The sequence below is a fragment of the Aedes aegypti genome, chromosome 1 (assembly GCF_002204515.2).
Source record: "Aedes aegypti strain LVP_AGWG chromosome 1, AaegL5.0 Primary Assembly, whole genome shotgun sequence".
In the NCBI taxonomy this organism is placed as follows: domain Eukaryota; kingdom Metazoa; phylum Arthropoda; class Insecta; order Diptera; family Culicidae; genus Aedes; species Aedes aegypti.
In genome coordinates, this window is record NC_035107.1 from 16281963 (window position 1) to 16309077 (window position 27115).

Genomic DNA, 27115 nt, shown 5'->3' on the forward strand with positions numbered 1-27115 from the left:
AACGCTTCTTCAATATACTATGTGTTAAATTCTAACGGTAACGCCTCAAAAAAGACGTAATCTAAGTTTTATCCACAGACAAACAGACGTCACACTCTCATCGTTGTCCATCGACCACCTTTTTAACGGTCGATTCAAAAATATGGTAGGTGGCCGATCCGCCACCCGCAGCGCTCGTATCGTTTTTGTTCGTGTTTGACGTTTACACACTATCGCCATCTGTTGGCCCGTCGGCCAAAAATACCGATTATAGCATTGGGCGTACATGTCTCCGTGACTATGATTTTGATTAAGATTTGTTCTAAGTGTTACGTCTGTTTGTCTGTGTTTTATCGATCTTTTGATTCAAAATTCTGTTCAGAAGTACAAAACAACTTGACGAACCAACCTTTAATCAAGTTTTGATGGTAAATTTCTTCTGATAATCACGGGAAATGAAAAACGGTTTGAATTTCACTAAATGCCTTTGAATTTGTGGACTTATAACTTCAAGACGGGCGTAACTTCAAAACGGGCCCTACGATTTTTTACATTTTTTTTCCAGACGAGCGGCTTAGCTGCAGAAAATGACTGGTGTGCTCAGATTTGATAAAGTTTTTTTTTTTCGATTGTGAAAGGCTCAATCACGTTTGACGCTTTACATAGCCGGAATTCATTGTTTGTACTTGTATACAATGTTATAACTTCCAAAAAGCCAAACTTAGAATGGAAAACAGACATGGGGTCTCCAAAGTTCACTCAGTCGCAACCATCCCTCGATTGGTCAGAATTTCAAGGAATGCCCCCCTGGTTCCGGAGTTTCAAATAACCAATATAAAAAAAGTAAATTTCCAATACGAAATCATGCTTTGAGTAAATTTGGGCAGGGATTTCTCAAGAAAATCTCTATAAAAAATAATATCCATGTTCTTCTTTGTTTCACTCAGGGTACTAAATTTTCCTATAAAATCTTAATTTTTATTAAATAATACGACACGATTTGTCAAATTTTCCCACTCAAATAACGGCTATATCATATTTAAATCTTAACTTCAGAAATGGGTTCAGATTTGAACCTTGACACTGTTGATCAAGTTCGACGTTCACTTAGTCGACAAAAACGCCACAGGAGTTTTGCTTTCCAACACTGGGGTTGTTCCTAAAGAGACTGTAAATAAAAAGACGAGATGTTTCACTTGGAATTCCAACGTTAATGTCATTGTCATTCCAATCAAACAGGAGACCTGTCAAACACTTTTTTACGCACGCTGAAAACGGCCCACACAAAAATGTTACCGTCTACGAAAATGTTGCTTCTTCCGAAGCAGCATATCTTCCAAACACACGAGTGTCGGTTTCCCACACAATCGGTCAATTTTGCATTCGATATCCCAACCTGGGTAAACACCTGAAATCAGTGAGCCACTTTTAGCGTGGAGTTCAGCACACGTGGGCCAGTGCTGCGTAATAGATTTGGCATAGTTGCTAGCTTATTTATTTTCAAAAAGGTCCGATTTCGTCTCTTTGTATATTGTAGTCTCTTTAGTTGTTCCTGTCTGATATTTTGGAAGGGACACGGAAAACAAAATTCACCCAAAGTTTTGTGTTTTTTTTCAAATTTCAAACATCGGAAAAAAATGTTTTCTTAGACTGCAGCCTACGAAAACCATTTAAAATTTGAGTAAATACAGTTGTGTTCAGAATAATAGTAGTGAAAGCCGATTTCCATACAAAATGTTCAATTTTGGCAAGCTGTAACCAGAGAATGGCAGACAACTCGGAGCGGTGCAAAATATGCATGTGCTGCACCCGACTGTTGCGTGCGTCTCCTGCTTTTGTTGAGTGACACAAAAGAAGGTGCGAGTATTGCCGCAACTGTGTGAGAGACAAAATATAGCTCCAGCTCTACTCTTTAAAACTCGTGGAGTAAAGCACAATGTGTTTCGTTTGGTGCTTTTCATAGAGGACATAATCGAGAACGAATGTGACTGACGGCGGTCGTACATTTCTTACAATGATCAAAAATTCTTTTGTAATTAGAAGCCGATCATTAAATACGTAAGGGGTTATGTTGAGGAGAGAGGGAGTTGTGTCTTACGTGTCAGACAAATTTTCGTACAAAAAATCTTCCCTCGGGAGAGGAGGGTGTCAAAAAACTGACAAAATTATTGACACTTCTGCGTCTCCTCTAGGCAAAACAGATGAACAATCCTCAAATATTTGCTGTCGAGGGCGAGATGTGGTTCTATTCTTAGGAGTCAATTTTATAAGTCGAGTCGATCAAAATGACTCGACTGGTGTCACTGTCGATCGAAAAATTCGCCCAATTAGCTCTGTCACTCGAGTTTTTCGACAGTTGTCACTCTATGTGACTGGATTACTATGGATCAATGCACGCGTTCATTATTTGACGTTTTGGCGGTGCCGTATTATTTATGTTACCTCAGAAACGAATGAATTTGGCACCGCTCAAACATCAAAATAGTGAAATCGTACATCGTTCTATGGACCGATGCACGAGTTCACGAATTTGACGTTTGAGCGGTGCCGAATTCACTTGTTGCCATGGTCACGTAAATAACACGGCACCGCTCAAACGTCAGATAGTGAACTCGTGCATCGGTCCATGGGAGTCGACTGATGACATCTAAAATATGCATGCTTGCTTTGATCGACAATGTATACAGACGAGTCACATGAATCTGTTCGATTTACAAAATAGGCCTCTTAGGGACCTATTTTATAAGTTGAGTCGATCAAAATGACTAGTCTAGAGTCACTGTCGACCACTCTATGTGACTGGATTACCTTGGCAGTCGATGGGCGACATCTGATATACGCATGCTTACTTTGATCGACAGTGACCTCAGACGAGTCACATGAATCTGCTCGATTTGCAAAATAGACCCCTTAAAAGCACAAGTGAATATGTTTATGCTTTGTGAAACTGCATTGTTGCACGCAGTGTGGTGCATTATCGTCTCATGAATGCAATTTAGTGCTAGTACAATATTGCTGTTTGGGTTTGATGTGCAAATCCTCTTCAAATGGGTTCCAAATGCGGCAACATTAAATATTCAAAGGACACTTAACAACCATTATAAAATTCACCGCCAACCAAGCAAAGAAAAGCAATCATTTGCGAAGTCCCCTGTAAAAAAATCTTACCGCTTTTGGTCTTCCCGTAAATGATATTTGCGTTTGAAATGCACACAGCAATAAAATAAACACAACGATCATGCGAAAATTTTGTCATTTGTGTTGAATCTAATCAAAGCAATCGTTTGTTCAGGAAATTGTCTAAGCTCCTAGGAAAGGGTTCATTCAAATATTACGTAACGCAAAATTTGTCAATTTTAGACCCCGTCCCACCCTCACGTAACAGCTTTTGTATGAACAATTTTGAAATTTTGTATGGACCGTAACACTGTGTTAGACCCCCTCTCTCCCCCTGTTGCGTTTCGTAATATTTGAACGGTCCCCAACACGAAAAGTATACCGAAGTCGTCGAAACTATGTGTAAGGTGAAATCATGTATGAAGTAAACAAACATATGTGTGGTTCGTTTGTGGAGTGGCGTCCATTCGTACTCCGTCACCAATGCACAGTGATGTTATTAGAGAGTGCTTTGTCTAATGCTCAGAGAGATTCTCAGCAAAATAAAAACGGCACATGGGAGTTCTAGCACACACATAAGGATGGGTGCAACACACTTCATATTGCACCCGCACGTCTCTTTCAAATTGAACGTGCTGTCTCCCAGCAGCGCGTGCTGCACCAAAAGAGTTTTGAGTCGCACCCTATCCCTGGCTGTAACTTGGTTTCCATATGAACAATCGACATGAAATTTTGGCAGTGAACTACAAATATACTCATTTTCATTATCACAAGATTTGAAAATTTTCACAATACCGACTAAAAAGTTAAGCACCAGGTGAAATCGCTCAAAATAATAGTAGTTTTTCTTTTGTAAATTTTTGTTCAGCAACAATTTTATAAAAAATTGGCTTGTTTATTCATTTATAGCTTGGGTGGAAATTGTTGAAACGATGAATAAAGAAAAATTCAAAAACTCAAAATATAGCAGATATTTAAGTTATTAAAACTACTATTATGTTGAGCGATTTCACCTGGTGCTAAACTTTTTAGCCGGTAGTGTGAAAATTTTCAAGTCTTGTGAAAATGAAATTGAGTATATTTGTAGTTCACTGCCAAAATTTCATGTCGATTGCTCATATGGAAACCAAGTTACAGCATGCCAAAGTTGAGCATTTTGTATGAAAATCGACTTTCACTACTATTATTCTGAACACAACTTTATGTGTTTCTGGCCTAAACTTAAGCTTTTGGTACTAAAATTGAAATCGGGCTTTCGGACCCTATTTCACCAATTTTTTTTTGGAAATTTCAAAAATGCTAATGCCTTATTTTATAAAAAAAAATGCATTACTTCGGGGATGCCTCCAAAAATTTCTCTAGGAATTTCTTCATGAATGCCTACAAGGTTAGTGTTGTGACCAAGATAGATTTATGAAAATTTGTTTTTATCTTCATAGAGCTACTAAACGTAAGAAATTAGCTGCTTTTCCGTTAAAAATCAACTTTTTTAAAATAGGGTTCTAAAGCTTAAGTTTAGGCCAGGAACACATGCTTTAAATGTTTAGGTTTTTGAATGTTTTTCGTTGAAGTCCAAAAAATCACATTTTTCTGGTTTTTGTGGTTTTGTCACACCTCTTGGATTAAACTCAAATTTTGGGTGTATTTTATTTTCCGTGTCCCTTCCGAAATGTCAGATAGGGACAACCAGGTTTTTGAATGTCAAACATGATCAAAAGTGTCAAGGTTCAAATTAAGACCCATTTTTTAAATTAAAGTTTGATTATGATATAGCTGCTATTTGAGCAGTAAAAAAATGTCATAATAGTAACACGCTCTCCCGCGTTATTTGAGAAAAAAATATGGTTTTATCAAAAATCTCAGAGTCCTATTGATTATTTTGAAGCATCTATTTTGATACCGGGATAACTTCGGAATCAGGTTAGCAATCCTAAAACAATAAGCTTAACAAACCCTAGAATGATATCTGCGTTTTGTGTCAACATTTTGTTTAAAAAAATATCAAAAAACGAATAAATTATAGCAAAAAACGTGTTTATTGCAATCCATGTTTAGGGCAAATGGTAACGGAAGAGTCAAATTCCTCCAGGATCATCTCCATGCTTGAAATGAGTTGGATACATCCATCGCCAGTCCTCACGACGGTCCTGATGACATTCGTATGAGATACGCTGACAGCTTTCTCTCATTTCACAAGTGAACTGAACGGCAATTGATGAAAGCGATACTTTCTAATGCAAATGTGGCTTTGAAATGGATAGATAGATAGCGCCACTGTCGCTCCATTGTAATGTATTGCTTTGATCAGAATTGCAATGTAGAAAATCATATGAAAATTAACATTCTTTTCGGTGAGTGACAAATGAGTTACCTTCAATTTGAGTCCCACGGTTAATTTGACGGTGAAGGAATTAGTAAGGGATGTGTCTCATCGTGCAATATGAGTTATCGGACTCTCATGTGGTAGCACACCTATTAGGTCACTCATCATGAAAAATTATGAGGCTAATCTTTTCTCACGCTATTTTGCGAATGAGTCACTCAAGTTCGGGGCTGAGTCCATGTTATTAAATTTTTAATCAGAGTAATACAAATTTGGCTCTAACACCATATTTTTAAAACTTTTGTTGCACACTCAGTTCTTTAGAGAAAAAATAATTTCAACATTCAACCCCGAACTCTGTGTGGAATTAAGTAAGCGTGTACTACGGATCTCTACCATGGCTTGCTTTGATTGCAAATGCGTCGATGAGATCAGTTCCATTGAGTTACCGAGATGAAGGCGCTCTGGCCTTCTTCTCAATCGCAACATGGGCGGGCGAATGGATGGAAAATCAATCGGATGGTGCGAATGAATTGCTATTTTAAGGGTAATACACAGCCGAGGGGGGCATCGAACAATTTCAAAAACCCGGCAAAAACAGGGGGTGCCATTTTCCGAACGGGATTCATGCCCCCCCTAAAAAGGGTGGCGATTTGCCAAACCTGGCAGCAACACTTGTTTCACCTGTACAACCACATATATGCTTAAAACTATCCGCTTAAACCACCAAAACCTTTTGGTTCTGTATTCAGTTTGGAACTCAGAGGCAAGATTTAGAGTAGAGAGGCGCATCTCATCGCAAGCAGCATCAGCATCAGAGTGTGAAAGAAAATTCATCATCATCGTCATGATCATCATGAATCGCAGGAGAACGGGGGCTAAAGCAGCAACAGCAACACCAGCAGCCGCAGTGTGAATTTGAAACATAACCTGCAAAATTAAAAAGAAATCTGCTGGGAACAAAAACGAAATCTCGGAACTCGCCGTACGGCAAATGGATACCGAACCGAGAAAAGTGAAACCGATGGCAACGGTGGCAGCAGCACGCAGGTAATATTACAATGATCCCAAATTTGTTTGGGGCTCATCACACATTTTCCCTTCTTTCCCCTGCCCTTCCCTCAGAAAATTTTCCCTTCGGTCAAAATTTCAAACCAAATTTAACCTAATTCCGCCCCTGTTTCCCTTGAAAATCCCCGAAAACGATTGGACTACAGTAATTGGCATCGCGTGCGAGTACACACAAACACACACAGAGTTGTAGTGATGTACCAGGAATTGGGAACCCGCGGAGTGAAGAAAGCCGAAAAGATTAGTGCTCTGGACCGGGAAACCCCGCGCGCTGAAAGCCGTTTCGATTTGCGTGTACGGATTGGGTTACATTTGTGGGTGGGGTCTGATCGATTTGATACTTAAAGAGGGTTTGAGCTGAATCAGCTCCGTGTTTTGGGTCGTATTCGCTCAAAGTTTAGAGCTGAGTTGGCTCAAAACTTTGAGCGAAATTCGCTCAAACATTTCGATACGAAATCGCTCACAAATAATAATAACAAGCATCAACTTACTTATCTTATCTGAATTCGTTTTACGATTTGAGCTTAACTGGCTCCAAATTTCAAGTTGAAATGTGAATTCAATCAAAGGCGTTTAGCCGATTTTTGTCAGAGTTTTTGATCCGGATTTACTCAACACTTTTATAATAAATTCCCCAACAGCTTCAATCTAAATTGTTGGAAAGTTACCTGAATTTATTTAAAACGTTTTGAGATAAATACGCTCAGACGTTTGGAGCCGAATTCGATCGAAAATCTTCTGAAGCCTGATTAAATTGAAAGTTCCAGGCCAATACAGTTCATAGTTGTGATCTGCAAATTCCCCTGAATGTATAGATCCAAATTTGCACAGAATTTTCGAGCCGATTTCGCTTGATAATGCACTTGTTTTGAGCTGAATTCACTGAAAGGTGTTGAGCGGACTTCAGGTATCAGAAGGCCGGCTCCAGAGGCACGTTCCCCTCATAACTCATAACTTTTAGAACGAATTCGTCTAGCAGTTTCAAGCCGAATTTGCGCTAAAGTATCTGTGCTGAATTATCTCTAAATGTGAAGCCGGATTCGCTCCTAGTGTCAGATTCTAATTGTTTCAAAATTCCTTACCGAAATCAGTTTTAAAAAAACTCGAATTTGTAGTGCTGAATTAACTCATAAGAGCTGGGTTTACTATGTATGAAGAAATCGAATTGTTTTAATGTGTTTAGCCGAAATTAGTTGCAGTTTAGTCTAAATTTGCTGAGAAGTTATCATGGTGGTCTTAGCAGAATATTAATTCCCAAACGGATTTGATCCTAATCGGCCTATTCTTTTAATCTGAATCAGTGTAAAGTTTTGGGCTTAATTGACTAAAATTATCAGACTAAAATCTGAATTTACTCAGGTATCGTGCCGAACTCGCTCTGAATTTTTGAGTCGAATCCGCTCAAAAGTGCTGAGCCGGATTGGCTCCAAAAATGCGACCGAATCATTTAGTTTTAAGCTAAAATCTGCTTAGGAATCAAATGTTGAATGCACACACAAATTAAGAAAGAGATCTTCTGATGACTTGAATTGACAGAAAGTTCTTGGCCACTTCAGTTCGTAGTATGAATTGAATTTGTTCGAAAATTCAAGGCTTTACTGAGCCGAATACGCTCGGATTATATCACCCTAATTCACTCCAAGTACTAGAACGAATTGTTCTAAAATTCATGACCAAATTTGGTTTAAAAGTTTCGAATTTAATCTGCACAGATTCTACGTGACGGATTTGCTCTTCAATTCTAAATAAGAATTGCTACAAACATGAACTGACATTTTTTAAGGTGATTTCAGTTTATAGTTTGGAGCTAAATTTACTCGAAGTTGGTTCAAGCGTAGTAGCGTAGTAAAGCGTTCAAGCTGATTTTTGCAGAAATAGATTCGATTGGTTGTAAACAAGCTTACTCAGAGTTCTGCGGAGCTACACTGGCTCTAATTTGTATTTTTTTCCTAACGGGGTTCGATCCCATTGTGGCTGAGATGTGTCTAAATTAATGTTCAGCATGGTTTCACAAAATTTCAAATGAGTTCCATGCAAGAATCTTCTCTAAGTGCTGAGTAGAAAAGTTCGCCCTGGAATTCTGATCAACTCAACTTGTTTGTTCTGTAGGCTCAAAAATCGTATAGCATAACCCGATAATTTTTTAGTCTTCCAACCCGACCCGAACCCGAACCCGAAAAAATAAAAATTTTCAAACCCGAACCCGACCCAAACCCGTGGGGAAAAATTTCGAATCTCATAACTTTTATAATGATAGCGCTTAAGCTACTGAACAACTTTGCCGAAGACGCCATCTTTCTAAGTAGCCAGGATCCTGAGCTATCCGCAAAACAAACATTCTATGCTCACTAGCGCCGAGTGGTGGCAAAATTCCGAATCTCATAGCTTTTATAATGATAGCGCTTGAGCTACTGAACAACTTTGCCGAAGGCGCCATCTTTCTAAGTAGCCAGGATCATCAGCTATCGGGAAAACAAACATTCTATGCTCACTAGCGCCGCCTGGTGGCAAAATCTCGAATCTCTTGGCTAGAAAAATGATAGTCCTTGAGCTACTGAAAAGCTTTGCCGAAGACGCCATCTCTCTAAGTAGCCAGGATCCTGAGCTATCCGCAAAACAAACATTCTATGCTCACTAGCGCCGCCTGGTGGCAAAATTTTGAATCTCATAGCTTTTTTAATGATAGTCCTTGAGATACTGAACAACTTTGCCGAAGACGCCATCTTTCTAAATGGCCAGGATCCTGAGATATCCACAAAACAATATTTGCATGCACACTTGTACTGCCTGGTGGCGCAATTTCACTTAAGCAGTGTTGCCAGCTACGAAGAAAATTTAGAACCCTTAATGAAAAACTGGATTACAGTTGAAGAGTATTGCTATGTTGCTAAGCATTATATTTTTCTGTTCCGCTCAAGTTTGATGGTTTTGGTCTTTACTTTATTCTTCTTAAACAGTGTTGCCAGCAACATGAACATTTGTGAGATGATGATAAATCTTGCTCTTTAATTGTCGATGAACGACGGATAAAAAATACTGCGATTACTGTGAAATTTTGTTGTTAATTGTAGTTTTCAATTGATTCCAATCACCAATAAGTTCAAGATTTAAGCAGTTTCCGATTCGAGCCAACTGGGGCTAGGCTCTGAGTAGAATTTTTTTTTGAGTATACAAGTGTCGACATAGAGAAGGAACAAATGTGGATGTTCCGATTTGTTACAGGACTCTTATTGTTAGTCCATACGAAAATAAATATTCAGCAAAGCGAACTGTGCGGTTTCGCTGTGATACAGTGGAACCTCCATTGATCTATATCAAAGTAAAATTCCATGGTTGCTATGATGATCCTCTCCATCCGGCTTTCCGAAGCAATGCTGTTCCATAAGTCGATGGTCTTTTCAATATCGACTCATGAACAGATCACTGTATGAACATGTGATCTGAATGATGGTAATCACGTGGTTTACACGTTTTTATCCACGACAGGTTTTTGGTTATAGGGTGGAGCTTCTTCTAAACTATTTACATGTGTTCCTATATTTCAATTGTGCATCAAAAATCTCGGCAAGATATTTTTTATGTCTGTACTTTTACCGAGCCTGGCACTGCCGCATGCTCAGTAAATATATTTTCCGATGAGATCTCAGCAAGCTTAAGTATTGTTTGCTGAGATTTGGAAATTCTGAAGTACAACGTATTTTTTTCCAAGAGTTTACAAAATTGTCGAGTACACAGCGGTATGGTAGTTCTTCAGGGATGCTTCTGGAACGACCCGAAGACTTCGATTCGGAATTTGCTGCTGGGAATCCGTTTCAGACGTTTTACCGTCGATGTTGTGCAAGTCATCGAAGTACTCCGATCACAATTCTCCGACTGTCCAAGCTGCAATCCAACTGAGCACTCTAAAATGTTGCTATTCAGAGCTCGAGTTGGGTTTACTCATATATCGATGGCTTTTGTGCTTTTGTCAATGTTCCATTGAAATGCGAGCAAGCATGAGTAACTGCTATCTCATTTCAATAGAAATCAACAAGATATATCAGTTTATAAGCAAATCCAACTTTTGTTCTGAGTAGAATTCTATTAGGATGAATCGACAAAGAAACGTCACTATTATAAATTTCCACCCAGAATCTGAGTTAGTCTTACTCAATACAATTAGTACCAGTGCATCGGTGAAATAAGCCGATCCAAACTACACGAAAAGGAACACATTTGAAAAACGGTCCGATTCCTTTCTTCATCGTGATATCCGCGTGATCCGTTGAGTCGCATCACGTGGGTTGCACATTTCTGTCCGGTGCTCAGAATTCAAACGAGGGCCGATATTGTTCTCTTCTGTACTCCTATATACGTCAACTCACTTCGGTAACGTGATCAACAGTATGGAAAATGTGCTGGCAGGCTGCCTCATATAACGACACCCAATAAAGGTTCCATTGAGTTTAGGTGCTCTTTCTTTGAGTCATTCAGAGATAAAGTCTGCGGCTGCAAGGCAGAGCCATGCTGAACGTATCTGCATTTGACTAACCGGTGCTTTTCAGTACTTTTTTGGGCTGAATACTTCCTTGAATTCATTGGCATAAAGTGTTATCAGAGACAAAAAAAAAAAAAAAGAAATAGTAGTTGGGTTCAAAATGGATACCATTTTTAGTACTACATTTGGTCCCTTAGTAATACACTTGGTACCCAAGTTTAACCAAGAAGTCGACCAAGAAAAACACACTGTAAAGTTTCTTCTTAGAATTTGAGCTGCTAACATTCGTTGAAGATCCGACAATTCTTCTATTCGACAAGTTTTTCATAAAAATGGAGGACAAACTGATGTGGTATACACAGCTCTTAAGAGAAATGGCTTTAAATAACGAGGAAATTGCCAATCTCTGAGTGGAACTAGCGCTTTCTCTGAGTGGATTTTTTTATAGTGCAATAAACTGCAAGAATAGGCAAACGGTTAAGATTTTTGGTGCAAAAAATCAGCGAACCACAAGTAGGTAGTAAAGCAAAGCGAATGCCATGAACGACATCAATACTCCAAACCTATCGCTGGGTTATCGTGATATCCACGTGATCTTTTGGATTGATTCACGTGCTTCGCACATTATTGTCGGCGGCTACAATCCCAAAGCAAGATGGCATTTCTTCGATGGGTTCTCTATATACAACCACACTGGTCGTTGGCGTGATCAAGAATGTGACAAACAGTTTGCAAACTAGCTTTTATATCGAAAATCATCGTAGATCAATCCATCAAGATCTTTTGAGCGGATAATGAATTTCAGGAGCTCGAAGAGCCGAAGAAGCTACTTGTTCACGAATTGTTAATTGATAATCTAAACTAGTCGATATTTTAGCCACTGATACCACCTCCCGCTTGTGAGAATTTTTCACAGGCCTTTTTTTCTTGGCACACAGTTCGCAGATCGAGGAGTATTCTTCAGCATCCTTCTAAGATCATATAAACTGTATTGTATTGTTCAACCAAACTTCTCAGAATTTCGTTCCCACTGAATGCTTCTCGAAACTGGACATGATTTCCTCTCAAAAATTATACAGATTGTATTTCGAACGCTTTTTCTGATATCTTTGGATGCTTCAATCCTGAATGAGCTCCGTCGGTGTAGCCAAAACACAAACCAGTCGACCTGAGTCGACACCTTAATAAATTACTACCCAGGGCCTAGGCTCATGTTAGAATCACAAAAATCTTTGTTTTCGATTGATTTTCCAGTAAAGTTAGGTATGCTGTTCCGCTCAAGAAAAGTAAAAATTTCTGCGCAAGAAATGTTCAAGAAAAAATCTACAGTGAGCTCCATTTGAATTGACATTTCTTTTCAACTGCGTACTGCGATCAAAGAACAATGCTTTTCTTGAGCATTTCTGGCAATAAATTTCCCACGCATCGAGATAGGCGATTAGTTTTCTGTTGAAGTGCATACTTCGCTTAAGAGTGTGAAACCGAAAACTATGAGTTGTTTGTTGCTTTGGTAAGCTATACGATTCACTGTGCCAAAATAATAAATAAAGTAGGTTTGAGAAAAATGACTTATACCACTGACAGACATGTGATACCAGTACAATGATTTTCATACCATGCTGTACGCGTACAGTGGGAGGGTGACACACGTATTTTGCTCTCGTACATTGTATTGCGTTTGACAGCTCTGACCTAAACAAACTGTAGTTCTGTTATTTGAGATAAACAAGTCAGATTATTTTTCAAAATGTTACTAAGAAATATCAAGATACTGAATATCATTCAGGAAAATAATCTTAAATTACAAATGTTGCTAAAAAAGCGGAATAAAAGTAAAATAATGGCTATGCGCTTCAAAAGAAAATCAAATTTCTATGCTCAAATGGCAGCCTGTGGAGCACCAACAAAAACACGTAGAATTTGGTCAATGGTAAGTGTTTTTTATTGTTGAAATATGAATGAATTTGCGATGATTGGCAATTTATTGATGTTCCAGGTTGAGAAATCATCATATTGGGAGGTGGAAGTACCCAAATATACGGATGCTAAGTTCAAGAACACTTTCCGGATTGACCGCAAAACCTTTGACTATGTGGCGTCCAAATTGTTCTACCTCAGGAAAGAGGATACGTATTGGCGATTTGCAATACCGCTAGAAAAACGTATTGCCATTGCTTTGTATGCCCTGGGATCGTCTGCGGAATACAGAACAGTGGCAAGTTTGTTTGGGGTAGGCCGGACTACTGTAGGAGAGATTGTTCTGGAAGTTTGTGATGCAATCATCCACACCTTCCACGACGAAGCATTTACGTCATATCCACCAACACCTGAAAAGATTAATGAAATCACAAGCGGGTTTTTAAAGCTTGGGTTCCCACAGTGCTATGGAGCGGTAGATGGTTGTCACATTGAGGTCAACGTGCCAAAAGCGGAAGCTGTTGATTACTACAACTTCAAAGGTTGGCATTCGGTGGTATTATTTGCAGCCGTTGACTACAGATACCGCTTCACATACATAAATGTAGGAGTGCCCGGTCGATCCAATGATTCAACCATTTTTGAGAATTCATCGTTGAAATCTTTGCACGATTCTCATCCACTTTTTCAACAGTATTCAAAAATGATTAATGGAGTGAATGTTCCTATTCTTCTTATTGGAGATTCGGCGTTCAAACTCTCTCCTACTCTTATGAAACCATTTCCATTTGCTCTGAATCAAAGTGAACCTGAACGTTTATTCAACTACATCCTTTCACGATGCCGGAGAGTCGTAGAAAACGTCTTCGGTCATCTTAAAGCACGCTTCCGAAAGATTGGGCGTGGGCTCGAAGTAGATGTTAACAATGTTAATCGGATCATAAAGGCATGCTGCATCCTGCATAACCTGTGCAACGATCGAAATGATAAGATTAACAAGTCATGGATTGCTGAACTGAAAATGAATCCTTCCAAGCCGCAACCACAGCGAGGATTGTCAGTCAAAAATGACAGTTCTTCGGGGACAACAGTTCGTCGTGTGCTAATGGAACATTTGGGTAAGTCTGGTTTATTCTTACTTCTAGAGTACTTTTACAATAAGTTCTAAATAGTTTCGTTGATATCAAATTATATCACTTGTTTATTTATCTTGCTTTTATTAAAAAAACAACACACATAAAGTTGATTTTTTCTCTTTCTTATCTATTTGACAATGTTGAGACAGATTAAAATGAAATAGTCAAATCATTCAAATCAAACAACAATTCAACAACTTATTCAGCGAACGATTTAGTTTGAATACATATTGAAATATAATGATTTTATCATTATAGTATACTTAAAAATAATGTGAATGATTGAATTAACCAAAATCGAATAACGAATATTACACGAAAGGCCAAAACAACAAACGGCAGAAATATAAATCGTCAAGAGGACAAAAGGTCAAAAAGCAAAAAAAAGAGGTACAAAAGGATGAAAGCATATTAAGAAATGAGGAAGAATTTTAATGAGGCATTTAAGTTTCGACCTTTTGTCCTTCCGACCTATTTTCTTTCGAACACCTGTCTTTAAACCTGAAATTACATCTTTTCGATAACTTTCTTGAGTAGTTCATTATTCTGTCTCATCTGCTCAATTATTTGCTGATCATATGCCAAGCTTTCTGACATGAAGGTTTCAAATTTCTCATTCTCCTTCTCCGCCAAATCCAACAATCGTTCTTGAATGTTCTTTTTTCCGCGTTTAGGTGGAGCAAATTTGGCTCGTGTCTTCGAAGTTGATGGAGTAGCTGATGGTTCACCGAATGTTGATGGAGATTTCGACGGTCCCGCTGATGACGTGGCTGGTTCATCTGTTGAATGAAAGAATGAGATAATTAACATGTAAAATCATTGAACTGCAAAATAAACATTATCAACAGCATTTCAAATTCAAATCACAACAAGAAGCCGTGACTTATTTTAACTGTTCTAATGCATTAGGTCATCTTCTAAGAGCTCCGTTGAGAGTTTTTTCAGGAGTTTTCCAATGAATTCTTCCAGAAACTTCACTAGGAATTGTTTATTGTAACATTCATACACAGTCAAAAATGACAGTTCTTCGGGGACAACAGTTCGTCGTGTGCTAATGGAACATTTGGGTAAGTCTGGTTTATTCTTACTTCTAGAGTACTTTTACAATACCTTTGGGGAAACTGAATAGGCTTTATGGTAATGGGGATGAGACTTCGAAGACAATTTGAGGGAAAAAACAAGAAAATTCATGTAAACTTGACGATAAATGTTGGATTTACATATTTTTTCTCATAGCTCTTCAATTTTTTGGTATAATCGTTCTTTTTAGTGGGTTTATCATGCCTGCGAAACATTTTATATAGCTTTTCGTCTTGTTTGCATCGTATTTCATCAATATTTTTAGCTGTGAATAACCATGCAATAATATTCTCAAAAACAAGTTATTTCAATTACAGTGACTAAATGTTACCCCCTCTATGGGGTGAGATTGTGTCATTTTTCATTCATTTGTGATGCCGCTGTGAATAAATATTTTTCTTTAATTTTTTGAACAGGTGTTAAAGTACATACACACCAAATTTGAAGTTTATAGGAGTTAAATTGCGATTGTTATTCAATAAATAAATCATATTACATATCCCTTTTTGACCCATTCTCACCCCCAACGACGGTATATAACAAATTACAGTAATACATGATGTTCACAATTCACTGTTTGCTCTATGAAACTTAAACTTTCAACTTCCTCTTAAATGGAACTATAAGTTACGAATGCTTGCTTTTAAGTTAACACAAACGACCGCTGTAACTACTAGCAACTGCGGTGATTAATGAGTTATGTACAAAAACTGTCGTTTCTATTCTTACTACGATTTGTAGAAATATTACATTAATATCTGTAACTAAAAAGTAATGTTCATTCAAAACGCAATCAATAGAGTAAAGTTTTGCAAGACCGTAATGGGTCATGCACAAATTACGTCACGCTCCAAGGGGGGGGGGGTGGGGGGAAGGTTTGTCAAGCCAAGCGTAACAAGCCTTACAAAATTTTCGGAGGACTCATACAAAAAGTGTGACAAAGGGGGGGGAGGAGGTCGAAAAAGTTGAAATTTAGCGTGACATAATTTGTGTACCATCCCTAAGGAAGAAAAAGTTTGCCTTTGTAATATGCTTTTAGTTTCTTAGCAGTTTAGAGCCGGCTTAAGAGAATTTTGTATTGACAATTGAAATATGCAATTGTTTTGTATTGCAAATGACTTTTTTCAGATTATGTAGTGGACTTGCAATTGGTACGAATTGAAATATGTGTTTTATGTCTATTCACTTTTCCAAATATTTATTTCAATGTTTTATGTTGTAAAATATGCAAACCAAAACATTATAATAAAATGAAAGTCGTAAAAATAAGACCTTTGATCAATCATTCCAATAAAACAACAATTTTAAGCAAAACACTATCAATTTTTTATAAAACATGACGATTCGATAATTTCGTGATGCTCCCAATAACTTTGCACGAATGGAGAAAAATTCTAACACTGTTTGCATAGCCAATGTTTTATAAATTGTGAATATTTATTCGAATATTTTGTATTGTTTTCTTGTTTATCCTGTTGTTATTGATGTTGTTCCAAAAAAAAAATCACGCGTAATGGTAGAGCATACATTGGTTAACACACCGAGGACGAAGCCTCAAAATCAGTTGGAACGCTAATTTTAACCCACTATATCTAAGCTGTCCTAAGTCCGATTTGTAAAATTTTGGCACCTACAGAAATGTATGGGCTTCAAGATTCATGTCAGATTTTTGAAATATTTTTAGGAACTACTGTTTGATTTGTAGTACTTAAAACACCGGAGCAAGTCCTAAAAAAAATTCTAATCGGCAGTAATTTGCAAATAACTTAGAATTTATCGCGATAACCTATAGATTTTTTTTAATGTATGATGATCGTATTAATGTAACCAAACAATTGGCATTGAATTTTTGATTGTTATCCGTTCAAAGAACTACAATATATTCACAAAACTGCGTAGAATACAGAAAAAATACATTTTCAATAATAACTTGAAATTTATTACGATGACCCAAACATTTTACGATCCTAAAATAGACTCATATTTAAGGCCATCAAATTTGCAGAACACTGATAATGAATTTCTGTTGGAAAAACTACAATATTTTCACAAAATAGTGAAAAATTCAGGAAAATACAGATTTTCTACAGTAATTTCATATTGATCGCAATGATTCATCAGTTTTGTAATTTTAAATTCTTCGTATGTTCATGAGAAACAAATTTCCTGAACATCGTTGATCGCTGTTTGTTCAAAGAACTACAATATATTCACAAAACTGCGTAGAATACAGAAAAAATACATTTTCAATTATAACTTGAAATTTATCGCGATGACCCAAACATTTTATGATCTTACAATAGACTCATATTTAAGATCATCAAATTTTCAGAACACTGATAAAGAATTTCTGTTGGAAAAACTACAATATTTTCACAAAATAGTGAAATATTCAGGAAAATACAGATTTTCTACAGTAATTTCTTATTTATCGCAATGACTCATCAGTTTTACAATTTTAAACTCTTCTTTATATGTTCATGAAAAACAAATTTCCTGAACATCCTTGATCGCTGTTTGTTCAAAGAACTACAATACTTTCACAAAATATTGTATAATACAGAAAATTCTGAAATTTCTTCTGCAATTTATTGATTGTCTCTAGACCTTATCAATTTAAAGTTATTGTTAGATATAAAAATTAACATATTTTAAAACATTTTTTATGTTTTTCAAAGAACTACAACATTTTCACAAAACTGTGAATAATACAGGAGAAATACGATCCTAACAACAGTTTGATTTTTTTTTTGCAATGATCCATGGGTTTTATGATTTTAAAATATTCTCATATTTAGGGTTGTCAAGTTTGCACAACATGATCGATGAAATTTTATTGAAAGAACTACAATATTTTCACAAATTACCGTATAATACAAAAATATTCTGTTGCTACCGAAGTTTGAACATTTTACCATCTGTATAATTTTCTAAATTGTTGTAAATTTTCAAGAAAAATAAGTGTGCTCGAAAATCATGTATAATTCAGTAACATTTAAAATTTCTCCTGTAATTTTGAAATTGCCCCATTGGCTTATAATCTCCACAGTTTAAAAATTTTCAGATTCACATATAAATTGACAGAACGTATCAAAACACAACAAACGTTGAATGACAAAACGTCGAAAGGAATAACACATCGAAAAGAAAAAATATCTAATTATTTATTCTTTCGGAAGAGAATAATTCTTTTAAGATCATTTCGTTCTTTTCCAATTCCCACCTTTCGACGTTTCGCAGTCAACTGCAAATCACTGATTGCCTCCAGACCATATCATTTTAAGGGTTTGGAGCATACTCATATATAAAAGTAAATATATCTACAGAACATTTTTGGAGATTTTTAAAGAACTAAAACATCTACACAAAACTGTGGAAAATACCAGAAAAGTTAGATCAGTTAGATAACAGCCTGCAATTGACCACAATGTTCCATGAATTCTATAATTTGAAAATGTTAAATGAAATGTTATCATTTAGAGTTGGCAAGCTTGTGTAAATTAACCGATGAAGTTTCGTTAGAAAACTTCAATATTTTCACAAAATACCATGTAATACAAAAATATACTATTTATGCTCTTGTTTCATATTTATCAAGATGACTAATTGATTTTATTTTTCAAAACCGTTATTAAGTTTTGGGAAAAAAAAACTTTTTCAACAATAATAATGGTTATTTGCTCTAAGAACTACAATATTTTCACAAAATTACGAATAATACAGAACAGTCTCTGACTACGGTTGCGTTTTATTTATTTATTTATTTAGTAGTTGTGTTTACGATTTAAAATTTTCTCAACGTAATATATATAAAAAATAGAGCAGTTATAAATTCTGTTTCAAAGCACGACAAGCAGTTTACAAAATTGGTAATATAACAATTTCTTAAACCTTCAACAATCTTACTTCATATTTACCGCAACGACCCATAGATTTTGTTATTAAAGAATAGTTTATCTCATATTTGAGACTTACAACTCGAGTTGTTGCTAATCCATTATTGTTGCAATGACATCATTTTTCAATTTACTAATTATAACTCAATTAATGATATTTTACTTACATGGATGACGGTGTTAAAAAAAAAAGTGGATCGCTACAACCCTAGTTTGTCCTTATTTGTAGATTCATGTGCGGTTATAGAAATGTACTTGGAATATATGGTTTGATTTGTATTACTACAAACACTGAAGCTAGTCTTAAAAAAATAAGCGTTTGTTTGTACATAACTTGAAACTTATCTAACAATGAAGTTCGAATTTATATTACCAAACATTTTTCATTGTAATTTGTACATTTAACGAATCACAACATATATAATAAACTGCGTAGCATATGGCAGAAAAAAATAGTTTGAGCTATAGTTTAAAATAATCGCTATTACCCATGAATTTTACAATTTATAAATTTTCTCATATCTAGTGTAGTTTGATATTCATTGCGATGACGCATTATGACAAAATTTTAAAAATCACAAAATCCATGTATCATTGCAATAAATTTCAAACTGTTGTTAGGATCGTAATTTCCCTGAATTATTCATAGTTTTGTGAAACTGTTGTAGTTCTTTAAAAAACATCTAAAATGTTCTGTAAATATATTTATTTTTATAATTTCAAATCTTTTAATTGATATAGAGGCAATCAATAAATTACAGAAGAAATTCAAGAATTTTCTGTATTATACAATATTTTGTGAATATATTGTAGTTCATTGAACAAACAGCTATCAACGATGTTCAGCAAATTTGTTTCTCATGAACATACGAAGAGTTTAAATTTTAAAACTGATGAGTCATTGCGATAAATAAGAAATTACTGTAGAAAACCTATATTTTTCTGTATATACTGTATATACTGTTTTGTGAAAATATTGTAGTTTTCCGTACAGAAATTTACTATCAGTGTTCTGCATATTTGATGACCTTAAATATGAGTCTATTTTAAGATCATAAAATGTTTGGGTCATCGCGATAGATTTGAAAATGTATTTTTTCTGTATTCTACGCAGTTTTGTGAATATATTGCAGTTATTTGAATGGCTAACAATCAAAAATTCAATGTCAATTGTTTGGTTACGCTAATACAATCATCATACATTATAAAATCTAGAGGTTATCGCGATCAATTTCAAGTTGTGTACATGCATTGACAAAATTTCGTTTTTTTAGGGACTTGCTCCGGTGTTTTAAGTACTACAAATCAAACAGTAGTTTCCAAAAATATTTCAAATACCTGACATGAATCTAGAAGTCCATACATTTCTGTAGGTGCCAATTTTTTGTAAATCGGACTGAAGACAGCTGAGATATAGTAGGTTGAATTTAGCGTTCCAACTGATTTTGAGGCTTCGTCGTCCGTGTAAGTGACGAATATCTTAGGCGGACAAGTGATATGAGAATATTTTAAAATCACAAAACCCATGGATCATTGCAAAAAAAAAAAAAAATCAAACCGTTGTTAGGATCGCATTTCTCCTGTATTATTCGCAGTTTTGTGAAAATGTTGTAGTTCTTTGAAAAACATAAAAAATGTTTTAAAATATGTTTATTTTTATATCTAACAATTGAAGCATTGTCTTTAAATTGATAAGGTCTAGAGACAATCAATAATTGCAGAAGAAATTTCAGAATTTTGTGTATTATACAAGATTTTGTGAAAGTATTGTAGTTCTTTGAACAATCAGCGATCAACGATGTTCAGGAAATTGGTTTCTCATGAACATACGAATAATTTAAAATTACAAAACTGATGAGTCATTGCGATTAATATGAAATTACTGTAGAAAACCTGTATTTTCCTGATTTTTTCACTATTTTGTGAAAATATTGTAGTTTTTCCAACAGAAATTCATTATCAGTGTTCTGCAAATTTGATGGCCTTAAATATGAGTCTATTTTATGATCATAAAATGTTTGGGTCATCGCGATATTTCAAGTTTTAATTGAAAATGTATTTTTTCTGTATTCTACGCAGTTTTGTGAATATATTGTAGTTCTTTGAACAAACAGCGATCAACGATGTTCAGGAAATTTGTTTCTCATGAACATACGAAGAATTTAAAATTACAAAACTGATGAATCATTGCGATACATATGAAATTACTGTAGAAAACCTGTATTTTCCTGATTTTTTCACTATTTTGTGAAAATATTGTAGTTTTTCCAACAGAAATTTATTATCAGTGTTCTGCAAATTTGATGGCCTTAAATATGAGTATATTTTAAGATCATAAAATGTTTGGGTCATCGCGATAAATTTCAAGTTATAGTTGAAAATGCATTTTTTCTGTATTCCTCGCAGTTTTGTGAATATAGTGTAGTTATTTGAACAGCTAACAATCAAAAATTCAATGCCAATTGTTTGGTTACACTAAAACGATCATCATACAATAAAAAATCTATAGGTTATTGCGATAAATTCTATGTTATCTACAAATTACTAGCGGTTAGAAATTTTTTTTAGGACTTGCTCCGGTGTTTTAAGTACTACAAATCAAACAGTAGTTTCCAAAAATATTTCAAAAACCTGACATGAATCTAGCAGCCCATACATTTCTGTAGGTGCCAAAATTTTGTAAATCGGACTTAGGACAGCCGAGATATAGTGGGTTGAATTTAGCGTTCCAACTGATTTTGAGGCTTAGTCGTCCGTGTAAGTGACGAATATCTTAGGCGGACAAGTGTTAACAAAAGTGCTGGAGACACAAAATTGCTCAAATTAATATTTATGCTGCAAATAAACTCAAAACGTGAGTGTCCAAAGTAGCTTCGTCCGTCGGTATCATTAAATCATATTTATAGCAAAATGATAACTGAATATGTTATACAGCAATAATATTAAATAACAAAATCATTTCAAGTTACTAATAGTAGGATGATCAAAAAATGTGTTATCCATTATGACTAAATGCGATAACTGAACTTGTTATAAGTGTGTTATCAGTGATAACTGAATCTGTTATCAATTTAATTTGTTTGAAGGAAATTTTTGTTATAATTTTGTTATATTGGCTTTTAATTTAACCCAGTTGATAAAACATTTAGTTATCAAATCAATTATTACTGGATAACTCAATTTGTTATCATATAGGTATGCGCCTTTGGGAAAATGTACCAGTTATGGCCATAGTGGTTCCCTATTTGGCCGTATGTGACATTTTGATAAATTTCACATTTTAAGTCTTTTTGAATGCTTTAACATCAAGATATATCTTAAATCTAACTACTAAAACAAACAAAATTTTTCAAAATTTGACGACATTGAAATATTTACTTATGGCGAAATAGGGAACCACTTACCTCAGTTGTCCATTAATAATGTAATAATCACTTAAATCGTTTTCAAGATCACCAAGCAGGGATTTTTCCAACAAATTCTTCAAATAGTGTACCATCAGTTTTTTCAACATTGCATCTTCAACAAATCTTTCAGAAAACCTCTCAGAAATTCTTCAAGGATTTAATGAAAAAATCACAGCTCAAATTATTTAGGATTTCCTTTGAAAATAAACATTAAACTACTTTTCCAGGTTACTTTAAGGACTCCTCCTTATAAACCACAAGACATAAACAATTAAACAAGATTAAATTAAGAAAATGTTCTAAGCGCTTTCTCAGAAAAGTTCACCACATATGATCTGTATTTTTTCATAGAAAGTTCCTTAAGTGTTTCTTAAGATTTATCTAAAAATCAATTTGGAGATAAATACCACAAAAATCCCTACCTAAGAAATTTTTTAAAAGTTATAAAATTCTCATCAAGTTTCTTGGAATACGTTCAATTGTTCTTCCAAAAAACTCTTCCGCGAAATACTTAAAAATTCCTGAGTAATTTGTTCGGCAAATTATACTATTGCTTCCCCTGGGATGTCGTCCTGAGGATCATCCGAAAAATTTACTAGATATCAATCCAAGAATTTCCCAGAGATTTTATAATGTTATTATAAGCGATACTTGTGGGGATATTTTAAAAGAAATTTTTCAACAGAATTCGATCTTGAACTTCTTGAAAAATAAATTCTCCAGAAATTCCATCAAGTATTCTCTCAGGATTTAACAATTCCTCCATATTTTTTCCAAATATCTATTCAATGATTTTTTTCATAAATAATATAAAAAAATCTATCGAATCTCTATTTTAGTACAAAAACTTCATCAGGAATACCTCATAATTTTTTAAAAGATTTCTTCACATATTACTATTTGAATCACTTCATATTCATATTCAATTTAGATTAAATTTATAGACTTTTGGAGAACTTCAAAAAAAAAACTTTTGAATAATTGCATCAAAAATTTAATGTGGAATAAAAATAATAAATTATTGTTGAAAAATTCAAGAATTCATCAAGAATTTCTTAAACTTTTTGACGAAATACCTGTACTAGTGAAATTGCAAACTTAAAGTTTATATACAAGGAAATCATATATTTTATTTGATTGCTTTTATATGTACAAGCATAAACATCATTATTAACATTTTTAGTCAATATACGACACTAAGACATAAGGTACAGTGGGGGAAGTGTATCAGTGGGGTAAGTGGATCATTTGTCTATATTGAGCATAAATACTTCAATATGTTGAATGTTTTCGCAGCATTGCTTCGTTTTAGGTTATGTTCTTACGTCCACAATGATACTAATGCAAAACTGATACTACACCAACACTAACACAAGAAAACTTGTTGGCTGCATAAATCAATTAATTTCAAAAATGTTTTCCGTCAATCATAAATTTATTGTATCTCTGCCTTAAATCAAATTCCACTAGATTTTTCAACGCATGGTGAACATTTCAGTTCTAATTGTATGAATCAAAATGAAAAATATGTGAATTTTATAAATAAATACAGATATATTGGACATGGTACACTTACCCCCACTTTTTAATGGAGTGGGGAAAGTGGATCAAGTTCTTCTTCTTCTTTCTGGCGTTACGTCCCCACTGGGACAGAGCCTGCTTCTCAGATTAGTGTTCTTATGAGCACTTCCACAGTTATTAACTGAGAGCTTTCTTTGCCGATTGACCATTTTTGCATGTGTATATCGTGTGGCAGGTACGAAGATACTCTATGCCCTGGGAATCGAGAAAATTTCCTTTACGAAAAGATCCTCGACCAGCGGGATTCGAACCCACGACCCTCAGCATGGTCTTGCTGAATAGCTGCGCGTTTACCTCTACGGCTATCTGGGCCCGCAGTGGATCAAGTATTATTACCATCTATTGGCAGACTGCTTACGATAATTTGAATAAGTTTGAATACTCGCAAATATTGTTTTGTTTTTACTGTTTCTCATTACTAGCTTAAATTTGTCTAATTGACTGTAGATAATTTGAATAAATCCACCTAAAATTTATTTTAATCTTTCTGGTATAAGAAAATATAAAAGAATGAAAATTGCAAAATTCTAACAAAACTTTTCGTGGTTTATTAAAGCTGAGTTGCAAAAGAGCAAAATATACAAATTTTCCAATTGAAAACATATTATCATACCATATTTGACCATATGAATTGTTCTAGACAGATGATACAAATACATTCAAAAATAGAATAAGAAGATTTCAGTTTGATAAACAAAAATAAATGTATCTAATATTTTTAAATCTTTTTGAACGAAATGAAACTAAAGATTTTGACTTTTCAGGAATAATATAAAATTTCACAAAATTGATTTTTACCTTAAATAAAATCAATAATTTCCGTTTTTCGTGTTTTGAAGGCCTTGGGACCAAAAGGGCTATTGCTGTTCTCATTTTTTCTTGAAAGTTCAGAAAATTTTACGTCTACTGTCAAATTTTCAGCGATGTATGTTTTTTTAGTTTTTGAGATATATATTTTTGAAAATAAAAAATCAGTCATTTTCCATCGGCACACACTGTAGGTCTAAGCGCATAAGATTATTTATTTTTAAAAATTATCATAACTTTTGAACAGCTCGACCGAATCCAATCTTTTTCCATGGAATTAAAACTTAGAAGCTTTCAGAAAAAAATAAAAATCTTTGAAAAAATATATTTTTTTACATTAAAATAAATGGAAATTTCTGAAAAAACTAGATATTTTATTTTTTGTGATGTAATATAATATTTATATATATTTTTTCCAGATTTTTCAATGATGTTGTTGAAGTTGAAATCTTAAGCTTTAATTCCATAAAAAAAGATTGGAAATCGGTTGAGCTGTTCAAAAGTTATGATAATTTTTAAAAATAAATAATCTAATGCGCTGAGACCTACAGTGTATATATATATATATATATATATATATATATATATATATATATATATATATATATATATATATATATATATATATATATATATATATATATATATATATATATATATATATATATATATATATATATATATATATATAAACTATGCGTCGTATGTCAAATATCAACCTATCTGTAACTTTTAAACCAATAGTTTTAACACAACTTTTACAATAGTTTTCAAAAATTGAGGAAATTTGTAGTTCGTCACAGAAAAAATGAAAGGAATCGGTTGAGAAACGGCAGAGATATAGCTCTCTGAAGTTGGCCATCTGTATGGGAAAACGGCTTTGGTGCATTTTATATGTCCGATACTGTATTTAACTATATAAACATATTATATTATGAAAATTTCCTACCGAAACCTATTCCACATCATTCGGTGTGGTTAGGTACATCTTGGTCTATCTTTGGGTCTACGACACTGTTATAACTCTTTTCTATGAGTTTGAGCTTTCGAATGATATAAATAGATAAAACTACGAAAATGTCTACTCAATGCCCTACTCACCCTAAACCCTAAACTCACCGTTGTTGAGAAAATCCTGCGAAATTGTTGACAAAGGTGACCGGGGAGATTCTGGCTCGGACACCTGTGTGTACAGCACACAATATTCGGAATCATCATCCAAGAGTTCACCTTCGAAATCTTCCTTCTCTTGCAGATCCATGCTTTCTGCCGGATTCTCCGGATCTTTCATGCCTTCCGGATCATCTCTCATGCTTTCCGCAAATTCCATACATTCCGGTTCTTCTATGGCTTCCGGATGTTTGGATGCTGCTTTCGAGTCTGGAAATGCATAGGAAAAAGCAGAACTATGAAACATATCATCCTGGCAGCAAAGTATGTTTTCTTACCGGCAACAAAGCTCTCGTCCATTAATTCGGTCATATTGTTTTGCTTGAAGCTTTTCAAAAAACAATTGAGGGCCTCAAAATAGGTCCAGGTTGACCGTGTTCCTCCGGACACTCCCATTTTGTTTTTCTCGGCCCTGCAACAAAATCATGTTTATATGAGTCCTATGTTTTTAGTGTTTCAAAATTGAAAATATATTACCTGTATCTTCTGGACAAATTGTGGATTCGGTTGCGCAATTCGGTTGGAGTCAAACGGATGCCATAGCTCCGTAGTTGCTCACACATTTTTAAGTAAATATGTGAGTTCTTGCAAGTTTTGCGCAAGGCGTCCACATTTTCACTCCACACATCGATGACTCTGTTGATTTCATCGGAACTTAGCACTTTTAATGGCTTTTTCTCACTAATCTTCTCGATCTTTTTCGTCACCTTCTGGGAGCTCATGTTCTTCGGCACTAAAGCTAATTAAACTGATTTCAAACAATTAAACTGAATTTAATCGTAATCGTAATTTACGATCTCGCTAGTGCTAGATTGTTTTGGATTTTTGTTTATGTTTACTTTTCACAAACGTCAAACGAATGGAAAATTTTAGTTCACGGTTTCGCTACTGGCTGGAAAAAGCGCTGATGGCACTTCCATTTGCTGTACGTTGGTACAGTACAACGCCCGCAGACCATGATACGGTACTAAGATGCTTGCGTGATACCACCTTGATACTGGGTGACAGACATATGATATCACGGTGTACAGTGGTTTTGGTATCACATGTCTGTCATAAGTATTAAGTATCTAACAAGGACATTCTCAATCTCTGAGCAGTGCAGGCTCTGAGTACAAGTTTACTAGAGTGTACAGAACTACAAGAATGTACAA

The 27115-nt window shown here is 34.9% G+C and overlaps 2 protein-coding genes across 6 annotated transcripts in view; one reads left to right on the forward strand and one right to left on the reverse strand.

The window, feature by feature from the left end:
* LOC5574714 (nuclear factor of activated T-cells 5) overlaps window positions 1–27115 on the forward strand; it is a 429601-nt gene that overhangs the window by 267579 nt on the left and 134907 nt on the right. The gene's annotated exons all lie outside the window — the stretch shown is intronic.
* On the reverse strand, window positions 14219–27020 carry LOC110674757. The gene is made up of 4 exons (XM_021839024.1): window positions 26439–27020; window positions 26240–26373; window positions 25911–26171; window positions 14219–14799 (listed from the first exon to the last, which is right to left on the reverse strand). Exons 1-4 carry the CDS (start codon window positions 26681–26683, stop codon window positions 14528–14530), a joined length of 912 nt encoding a protein of 303 aa, XP_021694716.1. The 5' UTR covers window positions 26684–27020; the 3' UTR covers window positions 14219–14527.

Bases quoted from the DNA above. Each gene is read 5' to 3' on its own strand.
- LOC110674757 (XM_021839024.1), bottom strand. From the start codon at position 26,683: ATGAGCTCCCAGAAGGTGACGAAAAAGATCGAGAAGATTAGTGAGAAA. The intron at 26,172-26,239 runs GTAAGAAAACAT...ATGCATTTCCAG, and splicing joins GGACGAGAGCTTTGTTGCCG to ACTCGAAAGCAGCATCCAAA. The intron at 14,800-25,910 runs GTGAGTTTAGGG...TTCATTCAACAG, and splicing joins GCAGGATTTTCTCAACAACG to ATGAACCAGCCACGTCATCA.